Source organism: Barbus barbus, assembly GCF_936440315.1.
Source record: "Barbus barbus genome assembly, chromosome: 1".
Lineage (NCBI taxonomy): Eukaryota > Metazoa > Chordata > Actinopteri > Cypriniformes > Cyprinidae > Barbus > Barbus barbus.
Window position 1 is genome coordinate 22,357,866 of NC_136729.1, and position 18,942 is coordinate 22,376,807.

The 18,942-nt window shown below is 37.6% G+C and overlaps 1 protein-coding gene across 1 annotated transcript in view; it reads left to right on the top strand.

Moving 5' to 3' along the window:
- The first annotated feature begins 773 nt into the window (after positions 1-773).
- The window catches only part of LOC306876501 (TOX high mobility group box family member 3-like), a 55,518-nt gene continuing 37,349 nt past the window's right edge, over positions 774-18,942 (top strand). Inside the window, exon 1 of the mRNA XM_079427724.1 lies at positions 774-1,532. Coding sequence (XP_079283850.1) covers positions 1,434-1,532 — 99 coding nt within the window. The 5' untranslated portion in view covers positions 774-1,433. The remainder of the gene's footprint in view (positions 1,533-18,942) is intronic.

The window sequence follows — 18,942 nt, forward strand, 5'->3', positions numbered from 1 at the left end:
AGGTTCTTTAATGGCATCAATGGTTCTATGAAGCACATTGAGCATTCAGGAACCTATCAAATGCAGAAAAGGTTCTTTATAGTCAAAAAATGTTCTTGATTTTTAAAATGTTCTTCAAAATGGTTATTTTAGATATTGTTCACTAAGGTTCTTTGAGGAACCAAAAATGATTCTTCTATGGCATCAGTGCGAAACCACCCTTTTGGACCCTTTATTTTTAAGAGTGTATGTGCGTTTCCAACTTACACTACATATATGTAGTAATAATATAATAAATATATTATCAGCATGCTAATGTGCACAAGTTTTGGTAGCTAGTACTGCAGTCTCTCGCTCTCACACACACACACACACACACACACACACACACACACACACACACACAATTAGTATCTAAATTTTAATTATAAATAAATATATCCTTATCAAAAAAACAATACAAGCTTAGGCTATTCAAAAAACACACAGGGGCATGTACAATGCCTGATATAAAGTTTTTTATATATATAAAGATGTTTTACTTTTTTAAATTAATATAGCCTAGTTTAAATTATTTTTCTTGTTATTTTTTTTCAGGCGAGGAAAACTAAACCAAAAAATAAAAGTTAACGCAAAAAAAAAAAGCTTAGTGATAAGTTTAATATATTGGCTATATTGTCCATCCATAATGTAGGCTACGCGGGGGTTTTCTTTCCTGGGCTGATAGAGGGGAGTGGCGATGGGTGCTCGGGGAGTGGTCGCATTGAGCCCCCTACTCTCTCCCATACTCCTCCATCACAGCTTGATGTTGGCTGAAGTAAACAGAAGACCATTGGCTGTCCAGAGTCCCTCAAGCGCTGTAATGAATATGTAAACACTGCTTCCCAAGTTTCTTGGACTAACGGTGCCATCGGACAGTATTATTCATGTGTCTGGAGGGCTTAATTTCATTTAATTAGCCAAGCTTTAAGAGGCTAAAGTGTCTCCAGATCTCCAGTTGACCGGCAGCGGTTAATTTGAAACGTAAATTGTGGATTGATAGAGGCGTCTTTGAAACACTGAGAGCGGGAACAACCTTGTGTTTAAATCATCCAGCAACCGAGCTCGTCTGTGAGCGTGTATCCGAGCGGAGAACATTAGAGCGGAGTTGCAGTTTGCCGGCTTTCTTTGTGTTGCTTTTCTCCAAGCATGCTTGAACCTCGCAGCGCAGGAGCAGTTTGAACATCGCCAAGCCTTCTTCAACATCCCAGAACTATGGCCAGCGATCAGTGCTTATAAAAGAGGATTACTAAAACTCCTTACAACCTCCTTTTAACCTTTCTCTGTCCCCTTGAGCTGCATTAAACCCGCGTTGTTCACCGCTTCCCTCTCACTCACCGCGCCTGGATTGTTGAAGGACAAGTAAGAGAAAAATTGCGCCCTTTTCATAGAGCAGCACTTCGCCGAGAGGAAACATGGATGTATTTTATCCGTCTGCCGGAGGGAATTCTATTCCTGGAGACCCACAAAACCTGGATTTTTCCCATTGCCTGGGATACTACAACTACAACAAGGTAAAAGACCCAGTTTGAACCCCTGAGCTGGTGTTTCCAAATTAGGAGCGCAACGCAAAGTTGATTCTCTTTGGTTCAGTACATTTGAAATGGCGAGCGGTGTAGTCTTTTTTACGACTACATACTTGTTGTACATACATAAAGATGTTGTAACTTTGGAGAGGTTTAATGAAAGGGTCGTGATGTTTTCAGTGATTTAACTTTGTAAAGCACCATCATTCAGAGCAGGTGGAAGAGCTACTGCCAAAACACGCTCACATGTGGCAAGCCATTTTAACATTTATTCCAAAAGAATACTACTATATTATTACTTATTTTAAATCACTAGTAAGTAATCTGATAGTGACTAACAGTATCTTATTTTCCCTGATAACTATTCTGCTCATTAGATACTGATATTTACTCTGCTATCTGATAATGAAAAATAACTATTCTATTGCTTCTAGTAACAAATTGCAAATTTATGCCTCACTAGTGTGTTCGAATTACAGCTGGTACTTATTACGGTTTTTCAAGTACTTATATGTTAGAAACTAGTACCTATTTATGGAACATGTAAAAATTATGACAAAATACATTTACCCCCCCCTTGTCAGAAGGTCTGCATCATAGTTCAATTTGAAATCTTACTTGTGACAATCGAAATGCATTTTAGTGTCTGTTCAGTATCTGCTAGGAAAACTGCTGTGATTAATAGCAAAGGAAGAAATTGATAGTGATATTAGTCATTATTAAATTACGTACTAGTTAGGGATGTAATGAATAAATGTTCAAATGGCTTGCCATACTCTGCACTCTTTCTGTGCTTTTTCTTAGTCCTTTTATTTTCCTTAAACAGCGTTGAGTCAGCCTATGATAAACATTTTTAGAGAGATTTCACCAAGAGTCAGCGCCACTCTTCCTTGTGCCATGTCCTTTTGACTTCAAGTTTCTTCCAAAACCCCATAGGTCTATGGATTTAGTAATGACTCTACAGAAGGGGGATGCATGCCTTCAGCAGTTAAAAAATACTTTCAAACAAAAGGCTGTCAGTGTTACAGGACAATGCATGAATTGTGCTGCCTTACAGACTCTGCTTAATATGACAGGAATGTTTTTATGTGCTCCTTGGGGAACAGTTCAGCGATTCCAGGATTTTAGCCCTCCCAGCAAATGTTGTTTAGTAATTCACAGAACTATAAAATCTCATGTCACAGTGTTTTAGACTGGCAGGTGTTCTCTGTGTTAGAGGGGCTTGACTTTGTTTACGCAGCTCTGTCATCAGACACTGCATTACTTTGGCCCTATTGATAAATACTGTCAGAATTATAAGTAAAGTGTAATAGATTGCAAATGTGTCTTACTGTAAAAATACATGTTTTTCCCTATTATTCTCTATTCCAACTCAAACTAAATTTGATAGTTTGCATAGAAGAAAATATTTACTTTTAAGTAGTGATCTTTGGTCTTTTGTTAAGGTTGGTGTCGAAGCGTTGCCTGCTTTTCAGCATTTACCACCTTCCAAAATAATTGTATAATGCTTGACAAACCTAAAGCATCTTCAGGAGAAATTTGACCCGTCCCTTCAGGCCTTTACATAACTTCCTGCCTTCTTAATTAGCCTATATGAAGTACAAAGATGATCGTGTCGCTACTAAGACCCTGGCTCAGAATGCACTCTAAAACACTAGAACCATAACTACTTTTTTATTTATTATGAAGTGGTCGTTTCTATCTTTTTTTAGACACTGTTTAGATTCTGTTTTGAGAACATTTTTTTTTTTTGAGACGATGCATTTTTGATTTTGTGTTTCATAGGACAGTCTTCCCATACTAAACACTTGTTCTTGGTTGTGTTCCTTCTACAAACGTCCTTGTAAAATCAGTCCAATTTTAATTACATCCACAATAACATTGCTTTCAGGCATCACATCTTTCTTAATATCTACAATAGAAACAAAATGACTGACATAAACTTAATTTGTAACAGAAATAAAGCCAAAATCATGTGCAAGGATGAGATAGAAAATAGTGGAGATGAGAGAAAGAAAAAGACAGGATTCTGTAATGTTCTCCACCCTGATTGTAACGCAGGTTTAGGTATATCCAAAAAAAAAAAATTCTGAACAGTTTGAAATGTTGAAACTGAAACCACAGGCTTTGGAAAGGTCAACGATCACAACTGATTTGCAAACATCCAAAAAAGTAGGTGTGTCCAGTCGACAGTTTTAATAAATTGATAATTTTAGTGCAGTAACAGATCGGTGTCTGGGGCTGTAAGTTCTTAAACTGAACTTTATGGTCTCCAGTTAAAGGCTTGTACCCTTGAGGCAGCTATAAGCGGTCTTGATTTGTGTCTGCAGCCATATTGTATGCAGTGGATTCTGGGTAATGAGTGTGGTTTGTGCAGGAGCATTGGGTTTTTGAAGCGAACACATGTGGTAGCAGTCAGTGAAATTTACTAGAAAAGTGTTCCTGATGGCTTAAATAAACCAGTGCCTGCATTTGCAGAATGCACTGTGATTTTATTTTGGGCTTTTTTGCAGTTTAGAGTTTTGTGGAATTTTGAATGACATTTAAATGCTGTTTCTGTTCTGTGATTGGTCTAGTGTGGTTTGTATCGATCAACTGTTCTTAAATATCAAAGATGGATCTGTCACACTGAACTAAACTCTATGCTTGCTTTGTAATTTAGTGAGTTTGTGGTTGTATTTACATAATGTCAGGTACAAGCAATTTGCATTCTAGGTGAATTGTATTTACTCTGATCATTTACAGATGTCTAATAGTGTAATAGAAGGAGCCTTTTTATTATGCAACGGCATTACCTTTGATTGATAATTTTCACTGAAATCATTCAAGGCTGTTGCAGAGGAGATAGTATAATGATTACATGGATAATGAGACAGCACATTTTGGCAGGGAATGTCCGTTTTTCGTTTGGTGGATGTCAGCATTCCTAAACCTATTCTCTCTCTCTCTCTCTCTCTCTCTCTCTCTCTTTCTCTCTCTATCCCTCTCTCATGAAAAGCATCATTCAGTTATGCAAGAGATGGATGATTCTCTTTGTCCTGGAAATGTTTGTGTGTGTATGCATTTTGAATGGACATAAACAGATCACTTTAGAACTGCTGCAAAGTTTTGCACACTAATTCACTCATTGTTTAAATGTAAAAGACAGATCTATGTTGTGCAAATTATACAACAAAACAAAACAAAACCATAAAAGGTTCATATAGTCAACTCTGCGGTTTTTTTATTATACAAACTCCCTGCAGGGAATGACAAGTTGTGTGGGTTTAGTCAGACTGTTTAGAACAAATCAGAGTTTGTTTTGACATACTAAGTTATTGCAATTTCAAATGACATTTTCTTTCCTTTGATAGCCAACTTATCAGTGTTTACTCATAATTGTCTGTCATAACAGTCAGATGTCAGTATATACATTCTTCAAGATCTCTCGTAAATGCAAATCAGTGAAATCAGTGAAGACGATATCACAAGGCATTTGGGAAAGTACAGAAAGAAAGCAATTTAGTTAAATGCATATTTGCAGAGACTGTTATTATAGAGAAATACTGATGGTTGACGACTTGAAATAATAAATTGTAGGCATATATATAGTGAAATGTTGCTTTAATTAGTTTTTCTGAAGCTATATATCTGAAGTTACATATTGAGTAATGCTCTTAATAAAGACAGAAATGTTTCCCACATGAGTGAATGAAATCACTTTTACACAAACGGTTTGCAGGTGCTGGCACTGATCTGATTTTCCAGGAAAGCCTATGTGAAAATACAACCTCATATAGCAGACTTTATGAACTTTAAGGACATAGATGCTGTTTCATGGTCCTGTGCCGAATACAAAGGCTAGAGGAAATGAGGTGACAGCAGCAGGAAATAGCAAATGACAGTGTTGACTACATTCAAGTGCATGTATTCTTTTGTTAACACCCACACGTATACTCTCGTCCCCCAGGTATATAGCTTTTCAATTCAGGCCTAGTGCTGATCAATACAGCAAGGGTTAAATTACACATTCTTACATTCAAATCTGTGTACAGTGATACAATGAATGTACACAGCAGGTGTCATTACACACACGGACAGGAAGCAGCATAGATCTGATTCAGGAGTTTTAATCGATGTAACAAAATCCCTCTTTGTAGGGCAAGTGGATACGTGTGTTTGTATAGATTCTTGTGGCAGATTCTTTCTGAATGGAGGATTTTTGTCAAATGAAGCTTAGTGTCAGAAATAAGAGAAAAAAAAATTGAAAGCCTAATTGTTGATGAAAGATCTTTTGACGAAACTTTCAATTTTTTTTGTTCATGCCGTCAAAGTCAGTGAAGTCCAAAAAGAGAGAGAAAAAAACATATTGTTAAAAAATGTCTTTCAAGAAAGAAAGTAATACAGGTTTGGTATGACATGAGGGTGAGTAAATGATGACAGAATTTTTATTTTTGGGAGAACTATCCCTTTTTCTACCTGATCGACAGCTGAAGAAAATAGCAACTGTTAGCTGATATGCGAACGCTGCAAATGATATAGTTTCGCTTGCCATTTCGATTTGAGAGCAGAGGCAGATGTAAGTGTGCAGTGTGTCTGAAATGTTCTCAATGCTTTTGCCAGGAATGCTGATGTATTTATTGAAAGTGGAAAGCTTTCATCAGAATATGATTTCACCAGTATTATGTCCTAAAATGGCAGACAGATGCGAAGGTTGTCATTTGGGCTTGTGGTGTTTGTGGCAGGGTACATGTAATCTGCTACTGAGTGTTCAGATCTTGTATTGACACTCAACAAAACAACGTGCCAATCACATTGTGTTCCCTTCATGTGCGTCTTTGCAGAAGTACTGACCTCTCTCTCTTCTGCGGCCTTTTCTTCTCTGTTTCTGTTTTCCGGTTCTCTTTGTGTTGAACCATTGCTTTATGTGAACTTAGACTTAATGTGATTTTGCCTTCAGGATGAAAAGTCACTTGATGGTACCACGTTGTGTAACCTACATAATGTATCTCGTTCTGTGCGTGGGATTGTCATTATTTGGTGTAAATAGCAATGTAATTCACTCGAGTCCTTCACAGCTAACCGTAACCAATGGCCATCTCAGATGCATCGGTGATTGATGGAAGAAAGGTAACCATGCCAGTACAAACCCCAGGCTCAAGAGCTCATTTCCACTAACCCCTATCAGCAGACTCTTTAATAGTGGCTATGATTGATTTAGTAGCTGGCTGATATGATGTTGTGTGCCTGGGCAAATATGTAAATTTGTAGCCGACACACACCATTAGCCAGGCCGGATCACACTCTATAAATCATGTCTTTAATTCTCTACATGCTGCTTCCTGTAAATGCTCTTCATCTCATTTCCTCCGATATTACCTGTGTGCCTCTTCTGCTTGCTATATATTGAGGTAACTGATGTTTGTTTTTGCTTCTAAGTGAGAGGAATTTGTGATTGTGTTCGATGAAACTGAGTAAAATAATAAATGAAACCTGAGGTCATGTACTCACATATGTGTGTGTAACTAGATTGTGAGAGAGAGGGAAGGTGAGACAGAGAAAAAGAAAGGAATCATTGATCCCGAGCTGCTGAAAACTGTCACCAAATCTTCCCTTGAGATTGTGTTGAACAAAGGTTTGATGGCTCCTCTTCAAGACAGGAATGTGCCCCATGCTGAGGGCACAGCACATCTGACAACACATTGTGCTGATGCCAGTCAGCTATGTGGAGAGGGTTTAGCATGTCCTCCTTCTTTTGTTAAGAGCCCAGCTGAAATTCGGATTCTCATCCTGTTCCAAAACACTTCTCAAATCTTATTGTTATGAAACAAAGGGTGCCAATCTGGAATGCTGATCACTCAGAAGATATTCCAGTTATGACAATGGCTTCCGATAAGAGAGAAAGGAAACTTTTCCATACATCGTTTAGCTTGATGGGGTCGCCAAACATCTCTGTTATGATGAGCAAGGCAAGTCTTAAAAAGTATTGCTACAGTTTTCCACTTCTTTTGGGGTTATATGTGTGGAAAGACTATTTAATGGTCACGTATTGTTGTATTATTTATTCAGAGCTGTTGATTGACATCTTTGTATATTGTATGCTTATGCATGTACTTTTCTAAACTGCTGAGTTGAGTCACAAAGAAACAGAAGTAGCAGCAGTTCTTTTCTTCTGTATTATGAAGTACATCAGAGTGAAATGGACAATATCCAGAGGGCTTGAGAAGAGTCCGATAACCTGAGCAATAATCCAAACGAGGTATACACAGAGTCCGAAACAGTGAGACAAGGGTAAATCCACGATACAAGGGCGGGAAACATACGCAGACTCCATATACGCAGAACCAGACTCAGAGCTAAACATGAACACAGAAGGCTCGGTAAGGCAGCTAACACTAGGAGAGTGTTATACGCAGAACAATACTCGGCAAAGACAGAGAGGAAGTTCGAGGCTTATAAAGCGTGTGTAATCAGTGCAATTAGCTGTGTGATCAGAGCAGTGTGAGATTGGTGACAGCTGTGTGTCGTCAGTGCAATGGATGATGGGAATTGTAGTTCATGGGTGAAGTGCAACAGTAGTGTGGTGCAAAAGTCAATGTGATGGAGGAGTGACCTCTGGTGGTGAGTAAATGGAAGTCCACAGACCAGATTCGTGACAACATGTTAACCAGGTGTCACTCTCATTTATAAGCGCGACTTAGTCTGATAAAATCAACATGCATCTACACAGTGTTGGGGAGTAACTAGTTACATGTAATCGAATTACGTAATTTAATTACAAAATAAAAGTAATTGTAATTAGTTACAATTAGTAAGAAAAATGTGTAATTAAATTACAGTTACTTATGAAAATGTTAAAGATTACAAAGAGGGTTACATCTGATTTTTTTCACACACACTCCCACATACAGATTTAATTGATTTCTGCAGTGACTGCTCTAAAATATGAAACACCAATGTTTCAGAAGTTTATACTGTAACATGCTTATCCGATAACTCTTATATTTCCTATATGGGTTTATGTATTTGCTTAAAATGTTTTAAGATTAACAATTTTTTTTCTAAGGCAATGTTAGGTTCCAGTGTTTCCCGTCATAGCTATGAAAAGATTTGATTTCTAAAAAAGTATCATAGCTATTAAACTATATCTATATAGTAGGGGTGTGCAGCGGAGCTATTATTTCTATCTGTATCTGTATCTGTGACAATCTCAAAATTATTTGTATCTGTATCTGTATTCGGATGGATCCGGAAGTGGGCGTGGCTTAAACAGGAAGTCTGTCAAATTACATGAAAATACCATTTTAAATGCAAATCTGTTCGATTCGTAGTTTTCATTTAACAAATATGCCTTGTATAACTAAAGAAATTATTATTTTTATTATAATTATAACTTTGCAAATATTTTCAGTTTAAAACTACAGAAAATGTTGATCAAAAAAGAAAAATAACTTTATTCTCCTTGTTTTCCAGTGAAACTGTATACAAATTTGTCAAGAGACAAGCATCCACAATCTTAAATAAGAGCACTAGTAGAAAAAAAAGAAATGGAAAAAGTGTTCAGTACTCAAAGCAGAATGACAATAAAGCTCGCTTGACTATCAACAGAGCGCAACAAATCATTTGGACACTCCAAAAGCCTTGATCAAACCTCGCTTTTCTTCGTCTTGTATAATTAAATGTGATGCCATTCACAAAAAAGGCTAATGTAATGCGTTATTACAGTTGGATTTCGAAAAGTTTTGAAGTTAGGACCGTTTTTAGAATATTTTTGTGAGTTAGTTGATATAATTCCAGACAAAGCTCTGATTTCTGAGAGACGCGCATAGACCCCAACACGGCTATTGATTTGCGCTCATTTTATTCATATAGGCTAGTTTACACTCATTCACTTTACACATCCAGGCCCATAGCCAGCTATGAGGTCCAGACCTCCGTAAATGTTTCATGTTCAAAAATAAAATTTGAAAACATATGAAAAATTATTTAAAATCATGTCGCTGAATAAATTCATGTGGCTGACTTGCTGCAGCTGAGTGAACGAGCTTGGCGCAAATGCCGTCTCCACTCCGCTTCGCCATGTTGCCAGATCTAGTTATTAGCGTCGCTGGACTTGTTTTAATACTAAATGTACCAGAGTTAATAAAGTAATTAGGGCATTAATAAACTGGGAATTTGAAGGTTGAGATTAGAGATTCTGTATCCTATTTGCAAAATACAAGATTTAAACTTATTTTGATGCATTTTTCAGGGGATTGGTTGTGTTTGTTTTTAGTAGCAATAATTCGGCACTGACAGGCAGCAAATCAAAAAAGGATCGCGCGGATAGTTTATTGCTGAGGAGACCACATTCTTTAACGCAATGATCACCATGATATTATCTGTATGAAACTGTGTCAAACGCTATCAAAGCAGTTCTAGCCATTATTATTGCACAAATCTTAACAACCGCAGACCTCACTAATGTGCTGTTCCAGCAAACATGTGATTGTGTCTGCCGAATATTTTTTTCTGTTATTCGGATGAATTCGTTATTTGTTTTGAAGCCATTATCCGTGCCTTTCCGAATAAGGTATTCGGCTTCGGGCACATCCCTACTATATAGTAAGTCTGATTTTGTGGTGGCTGTGCTTTAAAGAGGACATCGGATGCCCATTTTCCACAAGTTGGTATGATTCTTTAGGGTCTTCTCGAAATGGTCTCAGTGGTTGTGAAAAACAACACCTTTACATGCTAATGAGCTCTGCTCACCCCGCCCCTCGGGTATTGATTCATCCTTGAGTTTTAACTTTTTAACAAAACCTGCCTTGAATTGTCCCTCATTCAGAAAACAGTCTGGAGTAAAATGATTTGCGCAGCCAGACATAAACAAATTTAGTGAAAGTGAAGTGAAGTGAAGTGAATGGAAGTGACGTGTGGCCAAGTATGGTGACCCATACTCGGAATTTGTGCTCTGCATTTAACCCATCCAAGTGCGCAACACACACCCACACACACACACACACAATTAAAAAAAGGGATTTTTATCATTTTAAAAACATTTTCATTGTAGTGAGGTTGTGTCCACACACTGCCAAGACACATTTATATGCAAATGAAGATATTTGGCCTTTAAAATTACAATTAAAAAAAGGGATTTTTATCATTTTAAAAACTTTTTCATTGTAGGGAGGTTGTGTCCACACACTGCCAAGACACATTTATATGCAAATGAAGATATTTGGCCTTTAAAATTATAATATTATAATCTTAATTCAAGTGATGAAGGATTTTGAAAGTCTGACAGTAATCAGTGTTGAGTACTACTGTAAGGGTAACCCTGTCTGCTTTACATGCTTGAAAGTGATTAACAGTTGAAAACATTAGGAATTTTGAAAAGTAATCAAAAAGTAATCAGTTACATTACTTTAATAAAGTAATTGAAAAGTTACACTACTTATTACATTTTAAGTAGGGTAACTTGTAATCTATAACCTATTACCTTTCCAAAGTAACCTTCCCAACACTGCATCTACACTATGCTGTGGTTTTGGCTATATTACTTTTTTGTCTCATGCAGCACACTGCCTGCGTCTGAGTAGCAAACTAAAAAAACAGCATACAAAAAAGTGCATAATATTAACAGACAAACTATGATCATATTTATAATTGCAAACAGTCAGTTAGCGACAGGTGCTTGGAAATGCTGTTTTGTATTAATTTATTGAGGAGTCTGCTGCAGTACGGCCAGCTGAATGCGCTGCTTCTCTGCCGCTCGCTGCACAGAAGAGACGCCGAGAGAGGCGATACTGCGTCGGGAAAGTTAGACCTCGCGCTCGCGGGGCTGTACTGACGACATCTCCCAACTGAATCACAGCTAAGGTTTATCCAAAATAGTCGCTAGGTTTGTCATTATGTATATTCTATGGAAAAAAGCCGCTAAAAGGGTCTGAAAGTTTCTAAGTATAGTGCTGAAGTCACACTTGTGTGTGTGAGCCGCAGGAGCTGATGGCAGGGGGGCGGTGGATATTTGTGGTTAAAACTATTCCTTTAATGTCAATAAAATAAAACACAAAGAGAAAACTAACTCACTGCTCTTGACTGAAGAAAATACAGTTGCTCAAATTCAGCAGTAATAAAATAACTTGAAATTTTCAACAACTTTTCACATCATATCTTTTTGCACCAAATAGTATCGATAACAGTATCGATAAATACCGATATCAATAAGCAATATTGTATCGGTATCGATAAAATGTAAATGATACCCATCCCTAATTATTAATATAATAAAATAAAATTATATTAAATAAAAAAATAATAATAATAATAATTAATGTTTTTGTCGTTCTACATTATGAAATGCCTGCTAACAGCGCAGTTTATCTATGCATTTACACAGAACTATTCTCAAACTGCGATTGCTCACGGAGATAATAAATAATTAATTTCCATAGAGATGTATTTATTTAGATGTTTATTAGTTAAATAATGGTTATATAGCCTCGTAAATATTAATACAATTAAAGTTGTTTTAAACAAGTGAACCTTGTTAAAAGTTACATGCGGTGGCCGTGCTGGAGCATTTCCTGAGCATCAACTCGCTTAGTGAGCAGCAATATGAAAGTGGCTTCACGAGACTAATGATGAGGATAAACAACAGAGAGAGAATTAATCTCAGCACTTTTATTTTCAACATGCACTTTTTCATGGCTGCATATTATTTAATTCAGGCAAAGCTACATCATTATTTTTGGACGGACTGACGGATCATCTTACGTGACTCCATGAGTGAGTCTCTATTTCGCCAAGCTGCATAAACTGCATATCAGGAATTTATGTAATACATCTAATTTTGTGCATTAATGGCTGTTATGTTAAATAAAGTTTATTAACTACAGCAAATTAAGTACCTGCACACCGTTGTTGTTGTCTCGTCTCCCCTCAGACGCGCTGCAATGGCGATCCTGCGTTTATCGGTGAATCCAATATTACAAAACCATTTTCCGATTATGGTTAAATGCTTAAATATCGGTAAATCAATATATCAGTCGATCCCTAGTTTGGACCAATGAGATTTTGCAGTGGGTGGAGCTGACCTGCAAAATATAAATTGAAGTAATCAACACAATGTCCTGTTGTTCATCATGGTTGTGGTTATTTAGACAAAAACTCCGATACATACTTAAGAGGTGGCTTTTATCTTTTGTTGTGAGTTAGGACACAGTGTGCGAGAGAACATCTGTCTGAATTTATATTGAGCTTTATAGCTCTTCAAGTGTACTGTTTCTAAGATTATAATTGCACTAATGATTGCTCTCATTTCCTTTGACCTTTTATACATCATTAAAGCTAAAAGGAAGTGAAGGAAACAGACTATTTAAAGAACAGTCTGGAAAGTGTATGTTCATGGCCCTACAAAGTATATTTTGGTCTCTCAAAGCTCTTAAGCTTTGTCCTGCTTCTCTGAAGTTATCGACCTCTCAGGCTTATTGCAGGGATATATTCAGTGAACTAAAAACAGCTTTTGCTCTGAATCAAGTGGTTTCTAAAGATCCACTTGGCACTCCATAAGTGTGCAATGCAATAAACGGTTTTCTTTATTTATGGTTAAAACAGCTACTTTTATCTTTCAGAAGTTTCTCTTTATAAGACCCCTATCTTATCCATCTAATAGTCTCAGCATTTAATCAACTCAAGCTCTTGTAACAGACTAAAACACCTTTGTTACTTCATACTGAAGGTAACATGAGTCTCTACATATTCAATCATTTGTGACAAAGAGGTCCAGTGTCAGTTGTTCATTTAATGAAGACTGGTTTTCAGTAAACTCAAATGTTTTGATATCCTGTCGCAGAAGTGAATAGTGACAGAAAAAGAGGAAGAAAGGAGGGAGAATCTCATTTTTTTAACTGAAGAATGATGCCTCAGATACCACGTGTCAGATGATAATATAAAATCATACTGCCGAGCTTCTGTTAGTCCTTTGTCAGGTTGCGCCACGCATACCCACAATGCCCTGCGGCTCCAGGTTGTCCTGTATGACCTGACAAAGACAGCAGGTGTGCAAATACTAGTAAGGCTCACTGAGCAAAGAGTTCAGATAGTGAGAGTAAACAAAAGACTCATTTGAATGAGCAAACAGAACACATATTGAAATGACTCTTATGAGTAACAACATTCATAGACATAGAAGACAGCCTGTAGAGCTGTTACATTAGTCTTTCTTTCTTTCTTTCTTTCTTTCTTTCTTTCTTTCTTTCTTTCTTTCTTTCTGTCTCTCTTCTTCTTTTCTTTCTCTCTTCTTTCTTCACAGCTGTTACATTATTAGTCTTTCTTTCTTTATTTCTTGCAGTCTTTTTTTCTCTTTCTTTCTCTTAACATGAAATTCAGTTGGATTTTAAAACCAGTAAGGTGATTGTATGCAGCTGGAGACTGTGTTATGGAAATTAAGGACCAATGTATATTTGCTATTAGCTTAAAAAAGGTAATCGGTTACTGACACTACGGGTAACCCCTCCCCTACTTTCCCACAAGGTATCTGGGTACCTATTAAATATCTTCAAATCCAGTTCTTCTCAAACTGAAAGCTACTCTCTCTCTGGATTTTAATTGGATCCTTTTATAGAGGTGCATTAGACTGATGAGAAAAAAGACCCTTTGTTTTTCATGGGAATGTAATTCTCTGTAATTTATGTTAAATAAATCGTTAGGCCATGTACACTTTGGCTCTACACTGTGCTCTCTCTCTTTCCTCTTTTTCTTACTTTGTCATCTATTTTTCCGAACGGATTTGGTTTCTTATGTTTACATTAGCACTTCCCAAAAATCGGATTCTCAGCATTCCTTTGGACTCATTTGCTTGCACTTACTTACTTTGTCAAAGCCGAGGAGGACCCACCGTTGTCTCCCATGCCTGAGGCGGAACAGGAGCGTGGTTTTGTTCTGTAGCAGCACATTGCTCCAAGGGCACTAATTTCCAAAGGCTGGCAGCTTGTGCTGACATGCCGACTCATTTAAATTGTGCTTGACAGAACAACCCAGGGCAATTAATCATTTGACTAGCATGTGGAATGATGCTGTATCACAGACAGAAGAGAGAGAAAAGAACCTTTCGCACGTTTGCTCTTCCTATCCGATTCGCCAACCATGAAATTGTTATCATGCCCATGACAGCGTATTTTCCCTTGTAATAAAAATCTGCTCCATACAGAGGAACTCTTCTTTTCATTAAGACATGGCAGTGGACATACACTTGCTGTCACTTGTATCGTAACACATTAATACATATGTTCTCTGTTTGATGCTAAATGAAGACAAGGTTCTGCCAAAGGGAAGGATGACAAAAAAGAAAGAAAGAAAAGGAAAAATAATTTTGACACTGTGTTAGTTTTATAGCCACCAACCATATGGTTTGCCTCACTGCTGAGCCAGCTGCTGATATTTATTTCATATGCATATTAAAACTGGAGAGTGGATGCTTTGTAGATGGTTTCCAAAAATCGTACAGTGATTGCTTCATTGCTGATGGGTCTTTTATAAGCCTCAGAGGAATCCTTGAGAGAAACACCAGTCTGCACTCTCTGCTAAAGTGTGATTGAATGTTGCATTTAGCCTCTAATAAAGTTCTATTGGAGACTTCGGCAGCTGGCTCCCATCTGGAGTTTGTGGAGAGGATTTTACTGTGTGTGAGTGTGTTTTGGGGGGCCAGGGACTTTTATTTAAATATATCTAGGTAGGCGTAAAAATGGAGCACATTTTTGTTAAATTAAATTTGACTAGAAGAAATATTGTGGTTATTATGCGAAAAGATGGCAAGGTTGATTTGTGCCACAGAAGCTGGATGACTACAAGGAGGATCTTCAGAGGGTTCAGTGATGTCTTAGGCATGGCATTTGGTTGAAACCAATGAAACCAAAGAATACACAGTAGAGGTTTGCAATGGCTGCTAACAACCCAAAGTCACTGGAAAAATGCACCATCTGGCAGTGTTTTTTTTGTACGACAGTTTGGAATTTAAATGTCTGGTGAATTGCGCTAAAATGTTAATGCTCTATCATTTTTTAATAATGTATCACTTACACTAAACCTAACAAATAGTGTTAACAGAAGCAAGCATGAAATAAATATAGATTAGCCAAAGCAATTATGCCATTCTCTCTTGCGTTTTCAAGTCTTTGAGCTCCTTTATTATTGTGACTCGCAACAAGACCTGAGCGCTTTGCATCGCAAGTGTATTGCTGCACCAGGTGAGCTACTGAGCAAGGTTACTGTGTCAGATGAGCTTTACATATGGTGCTGGTTATGTGATGTAAATGTCAAAATATGTTAGTTTACAAATCATGCGCCATGGTTAATGTGTTGTGAGGTCATAACAGTATTTTGCATGAAACTAAGTCTTTGTTAAACTGAGATGATATAATCTGCCCTAGGTAATCATCATTTACGTGAAAAGGTCTTGATGTTTTACTGGCACTAGTGTTCATTTCAGCTGGAAACTGCAGTGAATTGTGTTTATGTGTGTGTTTTTGGAGTTAGTCAAAAATGGACACGTTTTCCCAATGAGGTTTGGTATGCGCACGATGTATGACTGAATACTGAAGTAGTTTTAAGTATGAATGTGGTCTAATTTCAGACATGATGTTTACTTATCTTGTTAGCATACAGATGCAGTTGTGCTTTTATAGCGTTGTTTTTCTCAGATGCAAATTGTTGGAAATGAAGCCTATAAATGCACACCAAAGGGGTTTAACAGGATGATTTACTGTGTAACTTATCACTTATGAGCACTTTGATTATTTTAATATATTTAATCTACACTTCTCATTCTTAGCATGAATGCTTTGGTCTATAGCTGAGGTAAATAGAACCTCAACCTCTGTTATTGCTCATCTCTTACCCTTTGTCTCTCTCTTCATTAGTTGATATAATGGAGCGTTGTAAAAATGTATTATAATGAGTTGATCCAAAAGGTTATAGCAGAAGTTAACAGCTAATAAAAGTGCTTAAAATAGTCCAACAAGAGTGCTTTGTTCAGTGTTTAGGAAGGAACTTTGTGGCCTCCTAAGTGTCTTGTATCAGTAAGGATTCCTATGTAAGCATTCATATGTAATATTTTTTTATCATTTGCATTATAATCAACCTGATGATTTACAGTTTCACTAACTCAAATTCACTTAAACCTTCTAAACTTCCACTTTTCTGAACAAATGACATTCTCAGGATTTAATTGTGCTTTTTTAGAGCGGTTAACACATTTATTTGATTTGACATTATAACTGTTTCATTCTGTTCTGTGTGCATTCTAAAAACTGACCTTTGAAACTGATTGGAACTGATCATAGTTCACACTCACAAATGTCCCTAGCAGAGCATGCATTCCTCAGTAAATGGAGATGAATAATCTTTGGAAATAATGTGCAAATAAACACTTTGGCTCTGTAGCACTTTTAATATTTGTTTGAGCGATTCAACATTTGTTTGTTTATCCAACCAAAGGCAGGTGGGTGAAGTGTTTGGAGAAACCTGCCCAAAAACTGTCTTTGTGCTGCTAGTTGTGCAGAAATTAAACACTTCACCTTTAATAAACTTAATTTCTGCTTCAGTGCATGACTTTGTGTGTTTTATATGAGCATACAGTCTGTAGGGGTCACCAGCTGTTGCTGCAACGTTAGCATCTGTTCGCTTGGACCGCTGGACAGTGCGCTCCGGAGCCTTACACTCTGTAAACCCCCCAATGGTAGATTGTTTTAGGATCATTACCCTTCTCACTCACCCTGATAAAGCTTGTATGAGAGCATTCATCTCCCCATGCTGCTCTGAGTCACATGTCAGAGCCCCGGAGACTGGAATCTCCAAAGCTCTGTTTACACATGGGCTCAATGCACTCCTGAGCTCAGCTATCCTCACCGAGCACCGCGGTGTAAAAGAAGGACATGATCGCTACTAATTAAACATTGGGGTGGAGTCGGAGCTGCTTGACGTATCCTGGTTTCAATAGCCATTCTGTTCTGTGCCAGTAGTGAGAGAGTGAATTGTTATCGGTGTAATCTTTGTGGGTTGAGTATATAAACAATGTCTCTTCAGTATAGAAACATTATGTGCCGCTCACTCTTGTAAATGACAGGCAGTGTTGTGTTCATATAGGGATCTGATTTAGTCTTATAGGTTTTCACCGCCTTGGCATGCGAGACGTCTTTGTTCCCAATCCAGGGGTGCCGTAGGATATGATCTATACTTGTACGGCGTTCCTCGAAAGGATTGCTAAGATAGAGAGCTAGAGAGCGCCTGGCCCCCGTCTAACCGAGGCTAAAGGGCTGCAGAGGAGAGCTGCAATATTTGAAGTAATTCACAAGTGCATGTGTTCGCACATTAGTGGGATGCAGTCGGACAGCCACAAGGTTGAGAGCTAATTACAGCATTTAAAGCCTATCAGTTCCATGTGATTGCTGCTTGTGCTGGGTAAACGGCTTTTATTTGGTATGCTGTGGAAGTTTCCCCTCACAGCGAGGAATCTGTGGCAGCAAATTATTTTCATCTTAATTGCATGTAGGTGGAGACATGAAATAATGGGCATATTTGTGTTCAATCTGCTGTGTTTTCATTACATTGTGGAGGAAAACATTGTTAGCGGGAGTTAATTAACAAATATGAGTAATTGCTCTATGCTCATATTTATCACTAGTGTGTTCGCAACAGGCAGGCCTGAAGCGCTAACGACAAAGTGCTACATAAATCAAAGTGTTTTTCTTTGCCAAAGCAGAGCCCTTGGGAGGTACCTTAGAGCTTAATTAGAATCTAGAAGGATTTTGTTTTAAGTGTGAGGTGAGCAAGCACTTGAATAACAATGATAAATTAGGCCCCAGAGCATTGCCTGTATGTTTTGGACCATGTGCACTATGTTATATCCTATTTCTATATAATTCATAAAGTGTGATGGCAGAGGCGCCGCACCAGACGTTCTGCCGGTCCTGTCGATTTGATGAGAGAGATTAATGCAGGGATTGCTGTTGCTGGCAGAAAAGTTTACTGAAATGATGCCAGAGTGTTCACTGCAGAATTACCCAGATGGGATTATGTGGACTATTCAGATTTTACAAGGCCGTTTAGAATATTTTTCTTGTCATGGAGTAATACGAAGCGATGCTTAATGTTGTGCTTCGCTGTCAGTCATAATTCAGCGATTTGGCTGACCAAAATATTTGGCATCCAGCATATTTGTGCTAAGCCAATAAAGTGTTCTTTTTTGACTCTTGATGGGAAATTACTGTGTAACTTGATAAGTCTTCTGTTTCATCAGTTTTTGTTTTTTTCAGTTTTAATTGTTTTTCTATTTTTAGAACTTCATTATGGGGTTCATTTGTAATAAACTTTTAATGAACAAAAAGCTATTTATATGTGAAAAACAGCATGATGATATATAGGCAACCTGTTGTTGGCT